The following is a 20,126-nucleotide window of genomic DNA, read 5'->3' on the forward strand; positions in this document are numbered from 1 at the left end:
CTCTAGCTTTATTTATTTATTTATTTATTTATTTATTTTAAGATTTTATTTATTTATTCATGAGAGACACAGAGAGAAGCAGAGATACAGGCAGAGGGAGAAGCAGACTCCATGCAGGGAGCCCGATGTGGGACTTGATCCCCGGACTCCAGGATCATGCCCTGGGCCAAAGGCAGGTGCTAAACAGCTGAGCCACCCAGGGATCCCTGGTCCTCTAGCTTTAAATGTCACCCATATGCCAGTAACACCCAAATCTGCCTCCCCACCCTGGCGTACCCAGTCACCCCCTGGGCCTCACCAGGGAGGATCTCAATGTGCAAGGCGGGAGGAGGTTGCCAGGAGGTTGCTAGCATCCAGCATCAGTTGTCTCCCGGAAAAGAGCAGCAGCCTCTTCCCGGGCTCCTCTCTTTCACCCTTGCCCAGCCTGGTCTCCACACAGTGACCAGAGTGACCTTTTCAAAGACATACACTAGATGAGGTTGTTCTCCACTTAAAACCTCCAGTGGCGGGCAGCCCAGGTGGCTCAGTGGTTTGGCACCGCCTTCAGCCCAGGGCGTGATCCTGGAGACCCGGGATTGAGTTCCATGTCAGGCTCCGTGCATGGAGCCTGCTTCTCCCACTGTCTGTGTCTCTGCCTCTTTCTCTCCCTCTCTCTCCCTCTGTCTCTCATGAATAAATAAATAAAATCTTTAAAAAATATACAGATAAAAATAACAAGGTTTAAAAAAAAAAAAAAAAAAACCTTCAGTGGCTTCTCCAGTGCACTGGAATCAAATCCAGATTCCTTAGCCTGATTTGGACTACCCTGCAGAATCTGACCATCGCCTCCCTCTCCAGCCTCTTCATATCCTTTCACTCCCTTGGTGCCAGACATCAGCCTGCCAGACTTCCTTCTGCCTCTTGGACACTGCAGGCCTGTGTCCAGTTGGGCCCTTGTATTGTGACCTTTGCCTCAACGTGCTTTCCTCAGAATTCCAAGGGAATGGTTGGCTCTTCCTTGTCCTTCAGAGTCTAATTTCACTGACATTGCCCTAACAACAGCGATCCTGACCTCCCAGCTACTCTCATCACATGGCTGATTTAGTGCCCTGTATAGGGCTGCTCACAGACTGGTGCTCTTGCTGGGGGATTTATGTATTGTTTATGTCTAGGCTCTATTAGAATGTAAACTCCATGAGGACAGGGCCCCTTTACTCACTGTTCTATCTCCAGTTCCTAGAACTGACCCTAGCACAAAGGAGGCACTCAATGAATACTTCTTGACTTTATGAATGGGGTCATTCATCTGTGTGAAATCTTTTTTTTTTTTAATATTTAATTTATTTATTTGACAGAGAGAGAGTACAAGCAGGGGGAGCAGCAGGCAGAGGGAGAGGGAGAAGCAGACTCCCCCCTGAGCAAGGAGCCTGATGCAGAGCTTGATCCCAGGACCTTGGGATCATGACCCACACTGAAGGCAGATGCTTGGCCAACTGAGCCACCCAGGCTCCCTGTGTAAGGTCTTGGTCCTGTGCTTAGTTTATAATGGTGCTTTCTCTATAAGTGTCCTCCCTGAAGATGTATAGACAAAGCAGGCACTGCAGAGGGATAGCTGTCACTCAGAGACCAAAGTCAAAATATTATTTAATGTTTTTGCACTGCCTGTCACAACTGTGTAAAACAAAATGTATTTCCTTTGTACTGAAATGCATAAAATCTGACGATTATTTCAGAAACCCAACTAAAAATCCAGTTTTCTGCCCCAGAAATAGAAATAATCAAAAGCTTTCCAGCCTTGAAAGCAGCTAAAGTTTTACTGGGTGAACCAGGATGAACTAGTGGAATTCCGGGGTGAGGACAGAGCTTCTCACTTGTTTATAGCAGACCGGCTTTCCCATCTGCTCACAGAAATAGCTGTGTTCAAAATGTTTTTCAATGGCAACAATCTTTCTAAGAGTCCACAGTTGAGTTGCTTTAAGTCTGACCTGTGATTTGCCCTTCCCTTGCTTAGATTTGGGGTTGGCCCAGTGGGAATGAAAAAGCCTCTAACTGCATAGGGTTTTCACTCTGAGGCTTGGCTATAAATAAGGGCTCCTACCTTTTAAAGGTGGGGTCATTCATTCATTTAACAAATATTAGAGAAGATCATCAAGGAAGGTCTTTATAAAGAGGCATCATCAGAATTCTTACCTGCAAACAATGGAATCTCCTCAGGAAGAAATGTATTAAAGGAAAACAGTTGTGCACCGCTCCCCTGGGAGGGCCAGTGGGTTAGTTTCAGAGGCCATGCCACCAAGAATGATGCCCAAACCGTCCCACTCCTGAAGGGTACGCTGCTATGCCCTGACCAGTGTTCCTGGATGCTCAAAGCTCCACTCTGCTTCCTGTCAGCAGTCTTCCCCAAACTGGAGTCTGCATGGTGCCACTTCATCATGTTGGTCATTTATACTTTGAAGTGTCAGGCAGGTGTAGTGCATCTAAAGGACAGACCGTAGGTGAAATGTCTGCATGACAGCCACAAAAGAAGTTGAGGGGAGTACCTTAAGTCTTTCACCTTGGGGCATGGGTCTTGTGTATGTGGAGAAGGAAGGGTGCACATGTGACAGATAACACTGCCAGGAAGAGCCATTTGAGCTGAGAACCAAAGGATGAGAACTCAGCCATTAAAAGAGTGAATGGAGGGGCACCTGGGTGGCTCAGTGGTTGGGCATCTGCCTTTAGCTCAGGTCATGATCCTGGGGTCCCGCATTGGGCTCCCTGCAGGGAGCCTGCTTCTCCCTCTTCCTATGTGCCTGCCTCTCTCTCTGTGTTTCTCATGAATAAATAAATAAAATCTTAAAAAAAAAAAAAAGTGAATGGAAGAACCTTCCAGAAAAAGGGAACAGTATGTGCAAAGGCCCTGAGGCAGAAAAAAAAAGAGCTTGAGATAGTCAAGGAACAGAGAGAAGGCCAATGATACTGTCACCAGCACAAGTGGGAAAGAGGTGTAGGGGTCAAGGCTGGGGAGGTAGCAGGGGCCAGGTCCTATCCAGTTTGGAGGGTCATAGTAAGGAATATGGATATAATTTAAGTGCTATGGGAATCCATGAAATAGAGAAATGACACCATCTAATTTATATTTTTTATAAGATCACATTGTCTTCTGAATAAGAGGAATGTAACAGTAGGGGACACAAGACTAGTAAGGAGGCTTTTGTAGTTGTCTCAGGAAGAGACAGTGACAGCAGGTGACTGAAAAAAGCAAAGACCTGAAATGTGTTTTGTAGCCAGGTCTTTCAACATGGGCTAACCCATTTGCTTTGGGAATGGGGAGGAGGCATAGGGAAGGAAAGGAAGGAGCCAAGGATGCTTCCCCTGTGAGTGGCTTAAGCATCTGAATGGTCCCGTTCACCAAGAGGGAGAGTGGAGCCATTTGGGGTAGGGGCAAGCTACCGAGTTGAACTTGTTTACCTTTAAGATGACTGTGAGAAGCGTGGATGCAGATGATACCTAAGTGGTTCAATCTGCAAGACCAAGCTTTGGAGGAGAGGTCTGGATTAAAGGAAGAATAAGTCTTACCGAAGTTGCCTGTATCTGTGACAAAATATGGGAGCTAGGAGTGAAGGACCACCCTGGAGCCATAGGTAAAGGCAGGAAAACACACGAGCTTGGTTCCAGAAGATCGAAAATTCCCTCTATGTGATGCCACCTCTAAGTTGTACAGCTTTCAACAAAACTGAGCCTCTATGTTCTTACCTGCAAAATGGACATCACAACTGACATTCGTTCTTGCAGATTCAGTCCAGGGATAGGAAATGCTTCAGAGATTGCTCAGTCAAATCCTACCAGAATGTCTACTTATTTTACCAGAGTTTTCCCAAGTTCCAGAGCATGGGTACAGTAAGGGTATTAACAGTCATGACCCCGACTCCTCCAGCTCATGTCCATACCTGCTAATACCAGATCTGCGAAGTCACTGCCCTCCAGACACTTCTGGGCAGCCCCAGATTGAATCTCACATTGGCCCAAAACAGACTCCCTGGGGGCATGTGGGTGGCTCAGCCAGGTAAGCATCTGCCTTCGGCTCGGGTTCTCGGGGTCCTGGGATTGAGCCCCATGTCAGGCTCCCTGTTCAGCAGGGAGCCTGCCCCCCCCCCCGCCCCTTCCCCTCCTACTTGTGCACTCTCTATCAATAAATAAATAAAATCTTTAAACAACAACAACAAAAATAGGCTCCCTGGCTGCCCTGTCCCATCACAGCTGAGGCCTCAGCACATGAAATGTGAACAGCAGGGTGACCACATGGGGCAGAAGGGGGTTCCATCTCCTCTGGGCCTTGGTGAGGAGGGTTCCCAGAGCCGTCTTAGCTCACCCCCCACCTGCATAACAGATGCCTTGCCTCACACTGGTCAAAGCCCAAGAGAATAAATGGGGAAGTGTTCTCTCCAGGCCTTACAACACCCTTCAAGGCAGGTAATTATTGTCTTTATTTGACAAAGGGAGCAAGAGACTCGAAGTAGTGAACACCTGCCCCCAGCCCACGCAGCTGACTTCAGCAGACAGCTTACTGAGCTCCTTCTGCATTGCCATGCTGCCTCTCCAACAAATAGACATAATCCCAGGATTTAAATCTATTTAAGTGCATTTGTTCTCTGCTGGACTCCTGATCTCTCTGAGGCCTGTTAACAAGGAGCGTGAAGCTTCATCGAGCCAGGAGCGTTTTCTCTCTAACACATCCCAGCACCCATTTTAACACTATAAAAATCAGTAGCTGTTGGACAGCTGGCTGCATGGTACACAGGAAGCCCTTGCAGCGCTCTCCGCATTCAAATATCGTATTTATATACAAGCAAAGTGGTTGTTGAGGCTGGTGGACTGCTTGTCTGCCGCTTGGTGGGCCATCTGTTTAACGTTGCCAAACTCCTCCTCATCCTTAAAGACAGAGCAAAAGTGTCTTCTCTCCTTGGAAGCCCTCCAGCTCTCCCCCAGATGGAATCGAGTGTTCCCCACTCTGGCTTCCGATGAGACTCTGCTCCTACCGCTAGTGGCAGACTGTTAGTTGTTCCCCGATACCTGAGATCCTCTTGAACCCTAGGAACAGGACTCCTATCTTAGGAAAGTTGTAACCATGAGCTGGAAGAAATCAGAGCCCCTTGGGACTTATACAGCAGAAACACCGAACAAGCCCGGATCGCCCACCTTCAGGCTGTTTTGTGGCAGAAATTTCTACCTAGTTTGAACCATTGTCATTTTGAGTCTCTGACACTCACCTGACCCCAACTTACATTACCTCTCTAAGGACTATGTGATACTTTCTACCCCTTAATGTAACTGTCTATTTTCTGTTCTCTCCTCTGCTAGCCTGGGAGCCCCTCTGGGCAGGGACGAGGTTCCAGGGTGTGCCCAGTGGCAGACATAGTAGCAGTTGCTCAGTAAAATGTCCCCTGATGGAGGTGCCAGGATTGATTGTGTGAACGATGGCAGCAATGCTCACAGAGCATTTCCCATGAGCCACTCGTGCTTTGCTTACATGAACTCACTTAATCCTCCTAAGAACCTAGGGGGAAACCAAGACAACCAAGAGGTTCAGGGACTTGTCCAAGATTACCAGCTGTTTTGGGGGACAGGCCTGGGACTGGCACCCCAGCCTGCTCCATCCCCAGCACCTGCATTTTCCGTATCAGCCACCTCTTGGCCTTGCTCCTGGGTTGGAGGGCTGAGTGCTCAGGCCATACTGAACAGTCTCCCTTCACATGTTCTGTCACCAAGAACAATGAGAAATGTGTAGGAAATGTCATTCACACTATATTCCTCTCACAACCATTTTACTAAATCTATTCTTTTTTTTTTTTTTTTTTCCTCCCCTGGAGTCTCCTGGTATAAGTTCAACCACTGAGAAAGACTCTTTGGCCAAGAAGAGTTTACCAGATAGCTCACAAACGCAGAATGTCACCAAAGGTACATTAACTACCTAAAAGGGAAATGTAGGCATTTGGGTTATGATCTCCCAAGCCCCGGTTTCTTGGGTTTATTCAAACATAACTTGCCACCCTCGTTTACCCTTGTAGGGCTAGCCTGGGCCTTGGCACCAAGTAATATCTTAAGAAAGGACAGAATTAAATTTTCAGTTCAATAAGCCCTGATGAAGTTCCACCTTATGATGATGAGTTCAGCATGGTGCTAATATCTGTGAGGAAGATAGGTTGTTAGCCATGGAAGAAAAAACCCTAAGACATGATTGCTCCCCACCCCTCCATTAGAAACCAGCATTTATTGAGGTAGGAACTGATTTGTGTCCAGGCGTTAATTTATGAAGGAGACTGAGTGACTACACAGAGAGGCCAGTGCCTTCGAAATAAAAGTTTGGTATTCACAGCTCTAGAAACAGAGGCCCAGCACGCCACACAGAGCCACAGGAGGAAGCATCAGGGTCCATCAGGAGGCAGAACAGAGCAAAGGGAAGGCATAGGCCACAGGCATAGGCCTGGGATTTCTTTACAAAAGATTAGGCATGAAAGTGTAAACAGGTTAAGGTTAGAGTGATTCTGGTGGGCTTTGGGGCATAGGGCCTATCCCTAGTTGTCTGACACTTGGCCCTGGGGTGACTTAGTGCAGGGAAAAAAACTGCCTTAGTGTGCAAGAGTTAGAGAAGTCAGTGGTTCAGAGCACTCTGGGTTACGGGGGAGACGTGAACAACTCTGGCCATTAATTTTGCCTTAGATGCCAAATGAACAAATAGAGAACCTAAGAAAACATAGAACAGAAACCCTTAAGTATCATTCTAGACACTTTTATGCATGTTATCATTATTCCAGAAAATTAAACAATCCTTTGTCTTGGTGAAGAAATGAAGGCTCAGTATATGAATTATGGCTCAATCAATCTGTTATTAAAACAAAATAAAACAAAACTTGAGAACCACCATTGAGAGATATAGCCTGATTCTAAACAGGGGTAAATATTTGTAGGAGACTTTGCAAGTCCTCAACATGTAAGCATACAGTTGACTCTTGAACAATACAGGGGTTAGGGACACAGATCGTACCTCTCACCTCAAAAATCCATGTATAACTTTTGACTCCCCCCCGCAAAACTTAACTACTAATGGCCTACTGTTGACTGGAAGCCTTATAGCCACACAAACAGTTGATTAAACAAGTTTTGTATGTTATATGTATTCTATGCTGTGTTCTTACAATAATGTCACCTAGAAAAAAGAAATTACTGGGATGCCTGGGTGGCTCAGTGGATGAGCGTCTGCCTTTGGCTCAGGGTGTGATCCTGGGGTCTGGGATCAAGTCCTACATTGGGCTTCCTGCATGGAACCTGCTTCTCCCTCTGCCTATGTCTCTGCCTCTCTCTCTGTGTCTCTCATGAATAAATAAATAAAATCTTTTAAAAAATAAAAAAGAAATTACTATTAAGAAAATCATAAGGGGATCCCTGGGTGGCGCAGCGGTTTGGCGCCTGCCTTTGGCCCAGGGCGCGATCCTGGAGACCCGGGATCGAATCCCACGTCGGGCTCCCGGTGCATGGAGCCTGCTTCTCCCTCTGCCTGTGTCTCTGCCTCTCTCTCTCTCACTGTGTGCCTATCATAAATAAATAAAAATTAAAAAAAAAGGAAAATCATAAGGAGGGGCACCTGGGAGACTCAGTAAGTTAAGCAACCCACTCTCAATCTAAGCTCAGGTCTTGATCTCAGGGTCGTGAGTTCAAGCCCCATGTCCAGCGTGGAGACTACTTAAGAAAAAAAAACAAACCCAAAGGCCAATTATATATTCAATTCATGAAGACACATGAGTCAAAGAGGAAGTATTCAAAGGGACTTAGAAAATATTTTGAACTGAATGAAAATGAGACCTTTTTTCCTAACATGAGCATTTAAGGCTATAGATTTCCCTCTGCACACTGAGGTGTTTCACAAATGTTTGGATATGGTCTCTTAATTTTTATTCAGTTCAGATTGTGTTTCCATTTGTAGCTGTTATGAAGAATGTTGCTATGGGCATCCATGTATAAGATTTTGTGTGCTATATGTTTTTATTTCTCTTGAGTATATGTAAACCAACAATTTGGGTTGTTGGTACAATTGCAAGTTGCACCAGGGTACAATTGCCAGGTGATTATGGTGACTTTTTTCTTTTTTTTTTTTTTTTTTTTTATTTGATTGATTGATTGAGTTAGAAATATAAGCAGAAGGAGAAGCAGGCTCCCTGCAGGGAGTCCCATGTGGGACTCCATCCCAGGACCCTGGGATCACAACCTGAGCCAAAGGCAGACAGATGCTCAACCACTGAGCCACCCAGGTGTCCTCATTATGGTGACATTTTGAGGAACTGTACTCTAAAGTGATCATCAGGGCAGCCCGGGTGGCTCAGCAGTTTAGCGCCGCCTTCAGCCCAGGGTGTGATCCTGGAGACCCGGGATCAAGTCCCGTGTCAGGCTCTCTGCATGGAGCCTGCTTCTCCCTCTGCCTGTGTCTCTGTCTCTCTCTCTCTCTCTCTCTGTCTCTCATGAATAAATAAATAAAATCTTTTAAAAATAAATAAAGTGATCATCATATACAGTTTGAATAATTAAGAGGAGAAAAATAGTCTTATATTTACTATATATAACCACATGTTTACTATTTATATTATATATTTATTATGTATATTATATACCGTATGCAACCAAAAATTTATAATTTCTATTTTTTCCCATCTTTCTTTTTTTAAGATTTTTATTTTTAAGTAATCCCTATATCCAACATGGGGCTTGAACTTACAACCTTGAGATCAGGAGTCACAGGCTCTACCAACTGAGCCAGCCAGGCACCCATATTGTTTTTCCATTATTCTTGAAGTTCCAGGCTTCCCTTTGGTACCATTTTCTTTCTACTTGAAACAAAAACAAAAACAAATCAAAATAAAAACTCTTCCTTTAGTATCTGATTTACAATAGGTTTGCTGGCAGTGAATCTCCTTCATTTTCTTTCATCTGAGAATGTCTTTATTTCACCTTCATTCTGGAAGGGTATTTTTCCTGAATATTCTGGGTTGGCAGTTCTTTTCTTTCAGCCCTATAAAATGTTCTACAGCCATCTGGCCTCAATGGTCCCATGAGAAAATCCAGGCATTTACATAGTAGTTCCCCTTTTGTGTAATGCATTTTTCTTTCTCTGCCCTCAAGATATTTTTCTTTGTCTTGATCTTTCAGCTGGTTGATTAGAATGTGCTTGGGCATGGGTTTCTTTGGATTCAACTTGTTTGGGGTTTGTAGAGCTTCTTGAACCTGTGAGTTAATGTGTTTTGACAAATTTGGGAAGTCTTCAGAGATTATTTCTTTGAATAATTTTTTTTGTACTTCACTCTCTCCTTTTTTTTTTTTATAAAGATTTTATTTATTTATTCATGAGAGACACAGAAAGAGAGGCAGAGACACAGGCAGAGGGAGGAGAAATAGGTTCCATGCAAGGAGCCCGATGTGGGACTTGATCACGGGAATCTGGGATCAGGCCCTGAGCCCAAAGCAGATGCTCAACCGCTGAGCCACCCAAGTGTCCCTCTTTCTCCTTTCTTTATGGGACTTTGATGACACGGATGTTGGACCTGTTGGTATTGTTCCCTAGGTCCTTGAGGCCCTGTTCATTTTTTCCAATGAACATTTTCAATGTCTCCACATTGTTCAGATTGTGTGGTGTAATAAAAATATAGATTTGGTCTTTGTCCCCAGTTCCTAACACAGAGTTCCTAAAACCCTTAGAGTTTCCCAAGTGATGGGAGTGTCTTTTGTTATTCATAATGAACATCTTTCAACCACACCTGAGGATGTGCTAATAGAATGACTCAGGTTGGGGCTCCAGATGGCTGCAGGATGGACTCTCATTACCAGGAAGACCAAACATGAGTAGAGGATGGGAACTTTCAGCCTCACCCTCTCCAATCTCCAGGGAAGAGAGAAGGACTGGAGATTAAGTTATAAAAGCTGTGTGGTTTGGTGAGCTTCCAGGTTGCTGGGCACATTATGTGTTGTGAATGTGGTATGCCTGAAGAGGGCATGGACCTTCCTCCCCCGTGCCTTGCCCTGTTTATCTCTTCCATCTTTCTGAGCTGCATCTTTTATAATAAATCTGTAGTAGTAAATAAGGTACTTTGCTGACTTCTGTGAGTCATCCTAATGAATTATCAAACCTGATAGTTGGTCATTGGAACCTCCAAATTTGTTAAAAGCTAGATAAAAATATGCATAACTGGGCACCCCATTTGAGACTGGTACCTGAAGTGGAGATAGTTTTGTCAGACTGAGTTCTTGTGGAATCTGACACTAACTGCAGGTAGATCTGGAACTCAATTGAATTGCCGAATACTCAGTTTACATCAGAGAATTGGTGTAGAAGAACCACACATGTGGTATCAGAAAATACCACACAAACTGGATAACTTCTATTGATCTATCTTCAAGTTCATTGTCTCTTTTCCTCTGTTACCTCAGTTCTGCTATTGATCCCATCTAGTGAATCAATCTTTCTTTCTTTCTTTCTTTCTTTCTTTCTTTCTTTCTTTCTTTCTTTCTTTCTTTCTTTCTTTCTTTCTTTCTTTCTTTCTTTCTTTCTTCTTTCTTTCGATTTTACTTATTTGACAGAGAGAGAGAGAGCACAAGCAAGGGGAGCAGCAGAGGGAGAGGGAGAAGCAGACGCCCTACTGAGCGAGGAGCCCAGCGCAGGGCTCAATCCCAGGACCCTGGGATCATGACCTGACCTAAATGCAGATGCTTAACTAACTGAGCCACTCCAGTGCCCCAGGGGGAATTTGTTTTCAACTGCATTTTTCAGTTGTAAAATTTCTATTTGGTTTCCTGTCATAGCTTCTTTTTCCCTACTGAGACTCACTATTTTTTCATTGGTTTCAAAGTGTTCGCCCTTACTTTGTACAGGATTGTTATAATGAATGATTTACAGTCTTTATTTGATTGTTTCAACAGCTGAGTCATTTTAGGGCAGGTGATACTGATTGTCTTTTTCCCTTGAGAATTCAAACTTTCCTCATTCTTTGTATGTTGAATAATTTTTTTTGAATATTTTATTTATTTATGATAGTCATACAGAGAGAGAGAGGCAGAGACACAGGCAGAGGGAGAAGCAAGCTCCATGCACCGGGAGCCCGACGTGGGATTCGATCCCGGGTCTCCAGGATCATGCCCTGGGCCAAAGGCAGGCGCCAAACCGCTGCGCCACCCAGGGATCCCTGTTGAATAATTTTGGATTGTATTCTGGGCATTTTAAATATAAGATTTGAGGCTGGTTTAGATGTATTGAGAAGGTTGGAGTGTTTTGTTCTGTTTTTAGCATGAAATTCACCAGATTAGGTTCAGGTCACAAGTTCTGCCTTCTGTAGATTGTGCTTTCAATGCTAGTTCAGTTTTCAAAACTTTTGCAATGCCATTTGGATCCATCCTACACCTGTGCCATCCAGGAACCACATCTGAGACCTGAGCAGTGATCTACCTTGCAGTTCAGTTCTGAAAGCCTTTGGTGTGCTGTTTAGGGTCAGATGCACATATGTATGTGCAGCTCAAGTGAACATGACTTCCACACACAATTTGATGGGATTCTTTCCTTGACCTCTCTCTTCTTACCCATGCTCGGCTCCAAAGGTACCTCCTGTCTGGTCTTCTGCTGGAAAGTTGAAACTTCATTCTCTCCGCTCTTCTGCATACTTCCTGTGACTGGGTCTGCCTCCATGGCCAACTGGGAGGAAGACAGAGAGAGGGCAAAAGTGACAGAGATTCCCTCCACACTCTGTATCACACAAGTCCTCCCTCAGAGTTTTAGATGCCTATCCAGCTGCCATTTCTGCTGCTGTCACTACCATATAGGGTTGCAGCTTCAGGAAGATGGTTTGCTGAGATGTATGGGTGAATACAAGAGAATACTTGCTGTATTAAGCGAGTATTAAGCATCTGCATTTGGCTCAGGTCATGATCCCAGGGTCCTGGGACTGAGCTCTAAGCTGGGCTCCCTGCTCAGTAGGGAGTCTGCTTCTCCCTCTTCCTCTGCTGCTCCCCTTGCTTGTGCTCTCTCTTTCTCTCTGTCAAATAAGTAAAATCTTAGGGAAAAAAAGATAAGAAGAAAATTCACTAGATGGGATCAAGAGAATACACTCTTGCTGTCCCTTAAGACTTCTTACTTCTTAGATCACAAATAGAGGGCTTCTGTTAGATCTCTTTCTGTCTTCACCTGGTTCTCAGTTCTGGGATTCATGTTGCCTTTGAGCCAGGACATTCAAGAGGTAAAAATAAATCCAGGAAACTCATTGCCATATGGTTCTTATTTTGAGTTCTGGTTTCCTTTTCTAAGTCACTTGCTATCATCTACTTTTCAGAGTCCTCAGATAGCCACCCCATGCATTATGTCCAGGACTTTTAGTTGCATTTAAAGGGAGTTGGGGTAGGATGTGCTTACTCTACCCTAACCAGAACTAAAATCCTGATAGAGTTCTTTTGGTTCTTTTTATTTTTTTTACTCTATATTATTCTAATTTTTTTGGAAATTATATATTCTGTCTATATTCTTTATTGCAGATTTTTCTTTATTGCATTGAATTTTATTTTCTTTTTTAAAAATATTTTTATTTATTTATTCATGATAGACATAGAGAGAGAGAGGCAGAGACACAGGCAGAGGGAGAGAAGCAGGCTCCATGCAGGAAGCCCGATGCGGGACTCGATACCAGGACTCCAGGATCATGCCCTGGGCCAAAGGCAGGCACCAAACCACTGAGCCACCCAGGGATCCCCTGCATTGAATTTTAAACAGGAACAATCCTCCTCCTCATCCCCAAGGAACATTTAGCAATGCCTAGAGACATTTTTGGCTATAAATGTCTCAGGGAGAGGTTGCCACTAACATCTAGTGGGTAGAGGTCAGGGATACTGCCAAATATCCTACAACACACAAGACATCCCCCACAACAAAGAATCATCCAGCCAAAATGTCCACAGTATCAAGATTGTGAAACCTTGCTTTATTACATGCATTTGAATTTCTTTCATTCATATTTAATTTTATCTAAAGTTAATTAATAACTTAACCTACCTTTCCTGAACAAATCGAGAGCTTGGACTAATTTAACTCCAAGCTCTTATCTCCATATTTAAATGCTATTTTTTCTAGTGTTTTTAGCTCTTATTTAAAAACCTTATGAATTACATATTATACTTATTATTGTAGATAATTTTTGTTTGGTCTTAAACTATCATGTTATTTGCTTACTTCTTGATGCTCAGACTATCTTTGTGTGATCATTTTTCCTGGAAAAAAAATATTAGGTAGATAAATAGATATTGAGAAAGAAAGAATAAGAAAGAGAATCTTAGCAGTTCCTTTATCACAAGTGTCTTCCCTTAGTTTTTGTTTTTAAATATTTTATTTATTTATTTATTTATTTATTTATTTATTTATTTATTTAAGAGAGAGAGAAGAGAGCACAGGCAGGGGGACTGGCAGAGGGAGAGGGAAAAGCAGGGTTCCTGCTGAGCAGGGAGCCCAAGCAGGGCTCAGTCCCAGGATCCTGGGATCCTGACCTGAGCCAAAGGCAGATGCTTAACTAACTGAACCACCCAGGTGCCCCAAGTTTTTGTTTTTCTATGAATGTCTTTGTTTCACCTTTGTTCTTAAAGATAGTTTGTTGGGTACATAAGTCTACCTCAATGCTTTGATTATTTCATTCCATTGTCTTCTGTCTTCTGTTGTTACTGTTGAGAACTCTACAGTCATTCTCATTGTTATCCTTTTATAGATGATCTGTTGTTTCTCTTGGCCCATCTTTAAGGTAGTCTGTGTTAACCTTCTCCCACAGAAAAGCTATAATTTTGTGCAAGAACTGGATCTTTTATTCTCAGCACTGTTTCTGATTCTGCATAGTTTATTTGTTTGTTTATTTTTAAGTAATTTCTACACCCAATGTGGGGCTTATTCACAACCCCGAGTTCAAGAGTCACATGCTCTACTGACTAAGCCAGCTAGATGTACCTCTGCTTAGCATTTTTGAAGGCATCAAGCCTCTCTTTTCTTATTCTGTGGCTATAGTGTAACTTGTAGAGAATTCTATATGTGGCATTGAGTTGGTGTTACACTTATTATCGCATGTCTTTTTTTTCTCACTAAACTGAGTTCCTTGAAGATAATCTACCTCCAGCACTGAGCATAGGCTTAACACATAGTAGACACTCAGTAGATGTTTGCTGGATGGGTAGAAGGGACAAATGTGTGGCTGCAGGTAAATGTATGAATTTACCTGAGCTTCTTCCTCTAGCATCGTCCAATGATCTGAATACACCCAGCCATTTTCACATTAATAGGAAGCTGAGATCTACAGTACATGTTTCCTCATCACAGCTGACAAGCTGCAGTGATCCTTTTTTTGTTAACGTTGCATTGCAGAGTATCACGGTCAGACTCTGGTCTTCAGGAAAGCTGCAAAACAAGTCAAGAGGATATCACAAGCAAGAGAATATGAGAATATGCTTCCCAAGCAGGTGAGCACATGATTGGAAATTTCATAGTAGAGATGATTTAAGAGGGGCTAGGAGATCTGGTAAGAAAAGCCAGCATGGTGAAGCTGTCAGTGTAGAAACTGGGGTATTTCCGATTACAGACTCAGCTGATACACTCAGGAAATTTCCTAAGGGTAATTCCTGGCTAAAGTAGGCACCAGTTGAGTGGGCATTTTATCTGGATTTCTCCAGGGCTTTAAGTTATCTGCTTGAAATTCAGGAGCCTTGATGTAATGGAAAGAGAGCACTGAGCCTCAGATTCCTACTCTAAAATAGGGATGATAATTCCTAGATCATGGTGTTCTTATGAGGTTTACCTGAGGTAGTGATGATAATTAACATGTAATGAACACTTACTATATGTCAGACATTAAATTAAACCTGTACCTGCAGTATATTTTATTTTACAGTCATAGTCCTCTGCTCTTTGGTTTAATAGTGAGGGAAGTGGTGCTCAGAGCATTGTCCAAATTCACAAAGTAAGTAAGTGATAAAGCCAAGACTTGCGTGCAGATCTGATTCTGAGCCTGAGCTTTCAATCTCTGAGCTTTGCCACTAGCAAAGTCCTCAGAACTTGAAAGGCCCTGGATTGGTATGTGTTCTGTCCTCTTTTCCCCTCCCCTAACTCTTCCCCACAAACCTCTGAGGATGGTAGTTTACATCAATGGCACCTTCAGAGTTCTTGAACCTTCTTCATTTCTCCATGTTTTACTGCTGCCTATTTCCCCTCATTATTTAGGAGTGAAATTTTGAGAAGTAACAGGACATGATGGAAAACACAGACAAATAAATCTCAGTCCTATATCTCATCAACTGTGTTACTTAAGCAGGTTGTTTAAAAACAATTTTTTTTCTTTTAAAGATTTTATTTATTTATTCATGAGAGACACGAGAGCGAGAGAGGCAGAGACACAGGTAGAGGGAGAAGCAAGCTCCATGCAGAGAGCCTGACACGGGACTCGATCCTGTGACCCCCAAGATCACACCCTGAGTCAAAGGCAGATGCTCAACCGCTGAGCCACCCAGGCATCCCTGTTTAAAATTTTCTGATCTTATTCTATAAAATGGAATAAATAGGGACACCTGGATGGCTCAGTCAGTTAAGTGTCTGCCTTTGGCTCAGGTAATGATCTCAGGATCCTGGGATCGAGCCCTGAGTTGGGCTCCCTGCTCAGTAGTAGTTTGCTTCTCTCCCACCCCCAACTCATGCCCTCTCTTTCTCTCTCTTAAATAAATAAATAAATAAATAAATAAATAAATAAATAAATAAATAAATAAATAAATAAAATTTTATTTTAAAAGTATAAAATAAGGAAAATATAAAATAATTAAAATCCAGTTATGGCCTTTCCTGCTGACAGAGCTAGTGATAGGTGATGAGCAGTTGTGTCCTACTCTGTGACCCATCTTGGCGAGGAGAGGAAGCCGAGCAGTTAGAGTGGATGGTGGCAGATTTTAATAGGAATGGAATGTAGCTGAGAGCCAATGGCCTGGCAGAGACAAGCAGAAGGGAATTGCCAGAGGAAAGTTGGCTCAGCGAGCTATTTATGGGGGCCCACTGGCCACTCTTGACTGAGGAGCTAACATGTGATTCCACCCCTTGAAGAGGTACAGCATTGATGTAATCAGTTGCCCATTCTATTTTTTTTTAATACCATAGTTTTTATTGAGAAGATAACCTGTGCCCATGGTAAAATCAAACAATATTAAAGGATATGTAATAAAAAGTAAATTTCTCTTCCATGCCAGGCCCTATGCCCTGTACCAACAGGCCAACACTGTTTTCCCATACATCCTTCTAGAAATGTCTGATGGATATCAAGGAATATAAACCTTTTAAATGTTTTTTTTTTTTTTTTTTTTTTTTTTTTTTATTGGGATCCCTGGGTGGCGCAGCAGTTTGGCGCCTGCCTTTGGCCCAGGGCGCGATCCTGGAGACCCGGGATCGAGTCCCACGTCGGGCTCCCGGTGCATGGAGCCTGCTTCTCCCTCTGCCTGTGTCTCTGCCTCTCTCTCTCTCTCTCTCTCTGTGACTATCATAAATAAATAATTTTAATTAGATAAATAAATAAACAAATAAATAATTTTTAATAAAATAAATAATAATAATAATAATTAATAAATAAATAAATAATTTTTATTTATTTATGATAGTCACAGAGAGAGAGAGAGAGAGGCAGAGACACAGGAAGAGGGAGAAGCAGGCTCCCTGTGGGGAACCCGATGTGGGACTCTATCCTAGGACCCCGGGATCATGACCTGAGCCAAAGGCAAACGCTCAACCACTGAGCCACCCAGGTGTCCCTACATTGACTCATTCAATCTTCTTTTATTATCCTCATTTTATAGATAAGGAAACTAAGGCTCAGGAATATTATCTTGCTTAAAGCCAAATAACTAGTAGGTGGCAGAGCCAAGATTTTTAAGACACAATTTGCATACCATAAAATTCTTCATTTTAATGTACAATTTAGTCATTTTTCATTTTTTCACAAGGCTTTGCAATCATCACCACTATCTAATTCCAGAACATTTGTATTGCCCCCCAAAAGAAACTGCATACTCATTAGTAGTCACTCCACGGTCCCCTCTCCCCAAGCCTCTGCAAGCCACCAATCTACTTCTCTGTCTGTATGGATTTGCCTATTCTGGACATTTCATATAAATAGAATCATACAATATGTGGCCTTCTATAACTGATTTCTTTCACTTAGCATAATGTTTTCAAGGTTTATCCATGTAGTGGCATCTGTTGGTATTTCATTTCTTTTTATGGCTGAATAACATTCCATATATGAATAGATCACATTTTGTTTATCCATTCACCAGTTGATGGACATTTGGGTTGTTTCCATCTTTTGGCTATTATGAATAATGCTGTTTCCATGAGCATTCATGTACAAGTTTGTGTGGGCACATATGTTTTCTGTCCTCTTAGATATACAGCCAGGAGTGGCATTATTGGGTCCTATGGTAACTCTGTGTCACACTTTTTGAGGAAATGCCAAATTTTCCCACAGCAACTGCACCATTTTACATTCTCACCAACATGTGAGGGTTTCAATTTCTCCATACCCTTGCCAATACTTCTTTTCTTTCCCATTCTCTCATGATAGTTATCCTCGTTGGCGTCCAGAACTACTTCATTGTGATGTTGACTTCTATTTCTCTAATGACTAGTGATATTGAGTATCTTTTCATGTGTTCATTGGCCATTGTGTACTTCTTTGGAGAAATGTTTATTCAAATCTGTTGCCCATTTTTAGACTGAGTTGTTTTTATTTTTGTTGTTGAGTTGTCATCATAGAGCCAGGATTTTTGACTTGAGCAGTTTGAGTCCAGGTTCTATGCTCTAAATTAGACTCTATACTGACATCAGTATATCTTGTGTAATGTTCCGTATGAGAGCACCTGGAGAGCCATCACACTCTGTTCTCATGTTTACTTATGCCTGTGTTTCATAGTTCGTTAACCATTTTCCCATCAGTAGGCATGTAAGTGCTTCCAGTCTTTGCTATTACAAATACTGCTGCCTTGGGCAGCCCGGGTGCTCAGCAGTTAGCGCCGCCTTTGGCCCAGGGTGTGATCCTGGAGACCCGTGATCGAGTCCTGTGTTGGGCTCCCTGTATGGAGCCTGCTTCTCCCTTTGCCTGTATCTCTGCCTCCCTCTCTCTCTCTCTCTGTGTGTCTCTCGTAAATAAATAAATAAATAAATAAATAAATAAATAAATAAATAAATAAATAAAATCCTTCAAAAAACAAATACTGCTGCCTTGAACATCTTAGTGTTTATGTGTTTCTGGGCTCAAGTGCACATGTAGAAACACTCCTGGAAGTGGAATTACTAAATCATAGTACATCTTAAATTGCTCTGCAATGAAGTTGTGCCAATTTATATTCCCACCAGCAACCTACAAGAGACCTTCCAGGTACCTTTGCCAATGTCGTGCATCATCAAATTGTTTGTTGCTGTTCTCATGAAGGGGAAATGGTACTTTTTAATTGTTTCGGTATTAATGCTTTAATTATGAGTGAAGTGGCCTAATTTTGTTTATTTTTTTATTTTTAAGATTTTATTTATTTATTTATGAGAGACAGAGAGAGAGAGAGAGGCACAGACACAGGCAGAGGGAGAAGCAGGCTCTATGCAGGGAGCCTGACATGGGACTCGATCCTGGGTCTCCAGGATCAGGCCCTGAGCTGAAGACCGCTGAGCCACCCGGGCTGCCCCCTAATTTTGTTTAAAGATTTTATTTATTTAAGGGAGAGAGAGTGAGCACAAGTAGAGGGGAAGGGCAGAGGGAGAAGGAAAACTGAGCAGGGACCCCATTGGGGCCTGGGGCTAGATCCCAGAACCCTGATATCACAACCAGAGCCAAAGGCAGGCAGAGGTTTAACTGACTGAGCTATCCAAGCACCCCTGTTTTTCTATATTTGTAATCCTTTGGACGTTCTACTTCTGTGAAATGCCTGAGTCTTTTGGGGTTTTTTTCTAAGTAGAAATATTTCTACTTCTGAGATTGAGGTTCTCAATCTTTGGCTTATTATTCATTTGTAGATGCTCAATTCTTCGTCATATGTTTGGCAAAAGCGTTTACTATTTTTTTAAAGATTTTATTTATTTATTCACGAGAGACACAGAGAGAGAGAGAGAGAGAGAGCCAGAGACACAGGCAGAGGGAGAAGCAGGCTCTATGCAGGGAGCCCGATGCGGGACTTGATCCCAGGATCACACTCTGAGCCAAAGGCTCAAACACTGAGCCCCCAGGCATGGCCAAAAACATTTACTATTTAATCTTTTTACTTTAATTATGGTGTTTTATGTGAGAAAATTGTAATCTTCTATAGTCATTCTTATTGGTCTTCTCTTTTACGGCTTCTTGATTTCATTTCTTACTATGAAAGATCTTTACCACTCTAAGATGTATGAAATATTCCCCCAATTTTTTTTTTAAAGATTTTATTTATTTATTCATGAAAGACACAGAGAGGCAGAAAGACAAGCAGGCTCCTCCCCATCAGGGAGCCTGATGTGGGACTCTATCCCTGAACTGGGATCACACCCTGAGCCAAAGGCATACACTCAACCGCTGAGCTACCCAGGCATCCCTATTCTCCCAATTTTTTCCACAATATTTTTATATCATCACCTATTCACAATGCAAAAACTTTACTCACATAATCAGATATCACCAGGAGTCACTCTGCTCCTTTGAATTTATTTATTTATTTTAAAGTTTTATTTTTTTTATTCTTATTTTTTTAAGATTTATTTATTTATTCATGATAGACAGAGAGAGAGAGAGAGAGAGGCAGAGATAGGCTCCACACAGGGAGCCCGACGCGGGACTCAATCCCGGGACTCCAGGATTGCGCCCTGGGCCAAAGGCAGGCACCAAACCCCTGAGCCACCCAGGGATCCCTGCTCCTTTGAATTTAGCTTGAGATTGCTCAGGCATTTGCTATATGATTTGTTTGAAGCCCAATCCTCTCCCCATTTGTCTGTGAACTCTGGGGGCTTATGTTTTTTCTGGCACTGAGCTCCCCTTTTGTCTTGGATATGCTCTTCGCATACAACATCAGCCCAAATATGGAACTCACCTCTTCCCCTCATTTTTGAGGGGAAAAAATTG

General features: G+C 42.6%; 1 protein-coding gene across 21 annotated transcripts in view; it reads left to right on the forward strand.

The window, feature by feature from the left end:
• FAM227A (family with sequence similarity 227 member A) overlaps positions 1 to 20,126 on the forward strand; it is a 95,620-nt gene that overhangs the window by 35,285 nt on the left and 40,209 nt on the right. For 20 of the 21 annotated variants that reach the window (XR_005365586.1, XR_005365587.1, XR_005365585.1 and 17 more), the window contains 2 exons: positions 5,829 to 5,916; positions 14,381 to 14,475. Coding sequence is in view for 17 of the 21 variants with exons in the window: in XM_038550569.1 (XP_038406497.1) it covers positions 5,829 to 5,916; positions 14,381 to 14,475 (183 nt within the window). In the remaining 4 variants the exon portion in view is untranslated. The remainder of the gene's footprint in view (positions 1 to 5,828; positions 5,917 to 14,380; positions 14,476 to 20,126) is intronic. The other variant, XM_038550573.1, reaches the window with a different exon arrangement.

The sequence above is a fragment of the Canis lupus genome, chromosome 10 (assembly GCF_011100685.1).
Source record: "Canis lupus familiaris isolate Mischka breed German Shepherd chromosome 10, alternate assembly UU_Cfam_GSD_1.0, whole genome shotgun sequence".
NCBI lineage: Eukaryota > Metazoa > Chordata > Mammalia > Carnivora > Canidae > Canis > Canis lupus.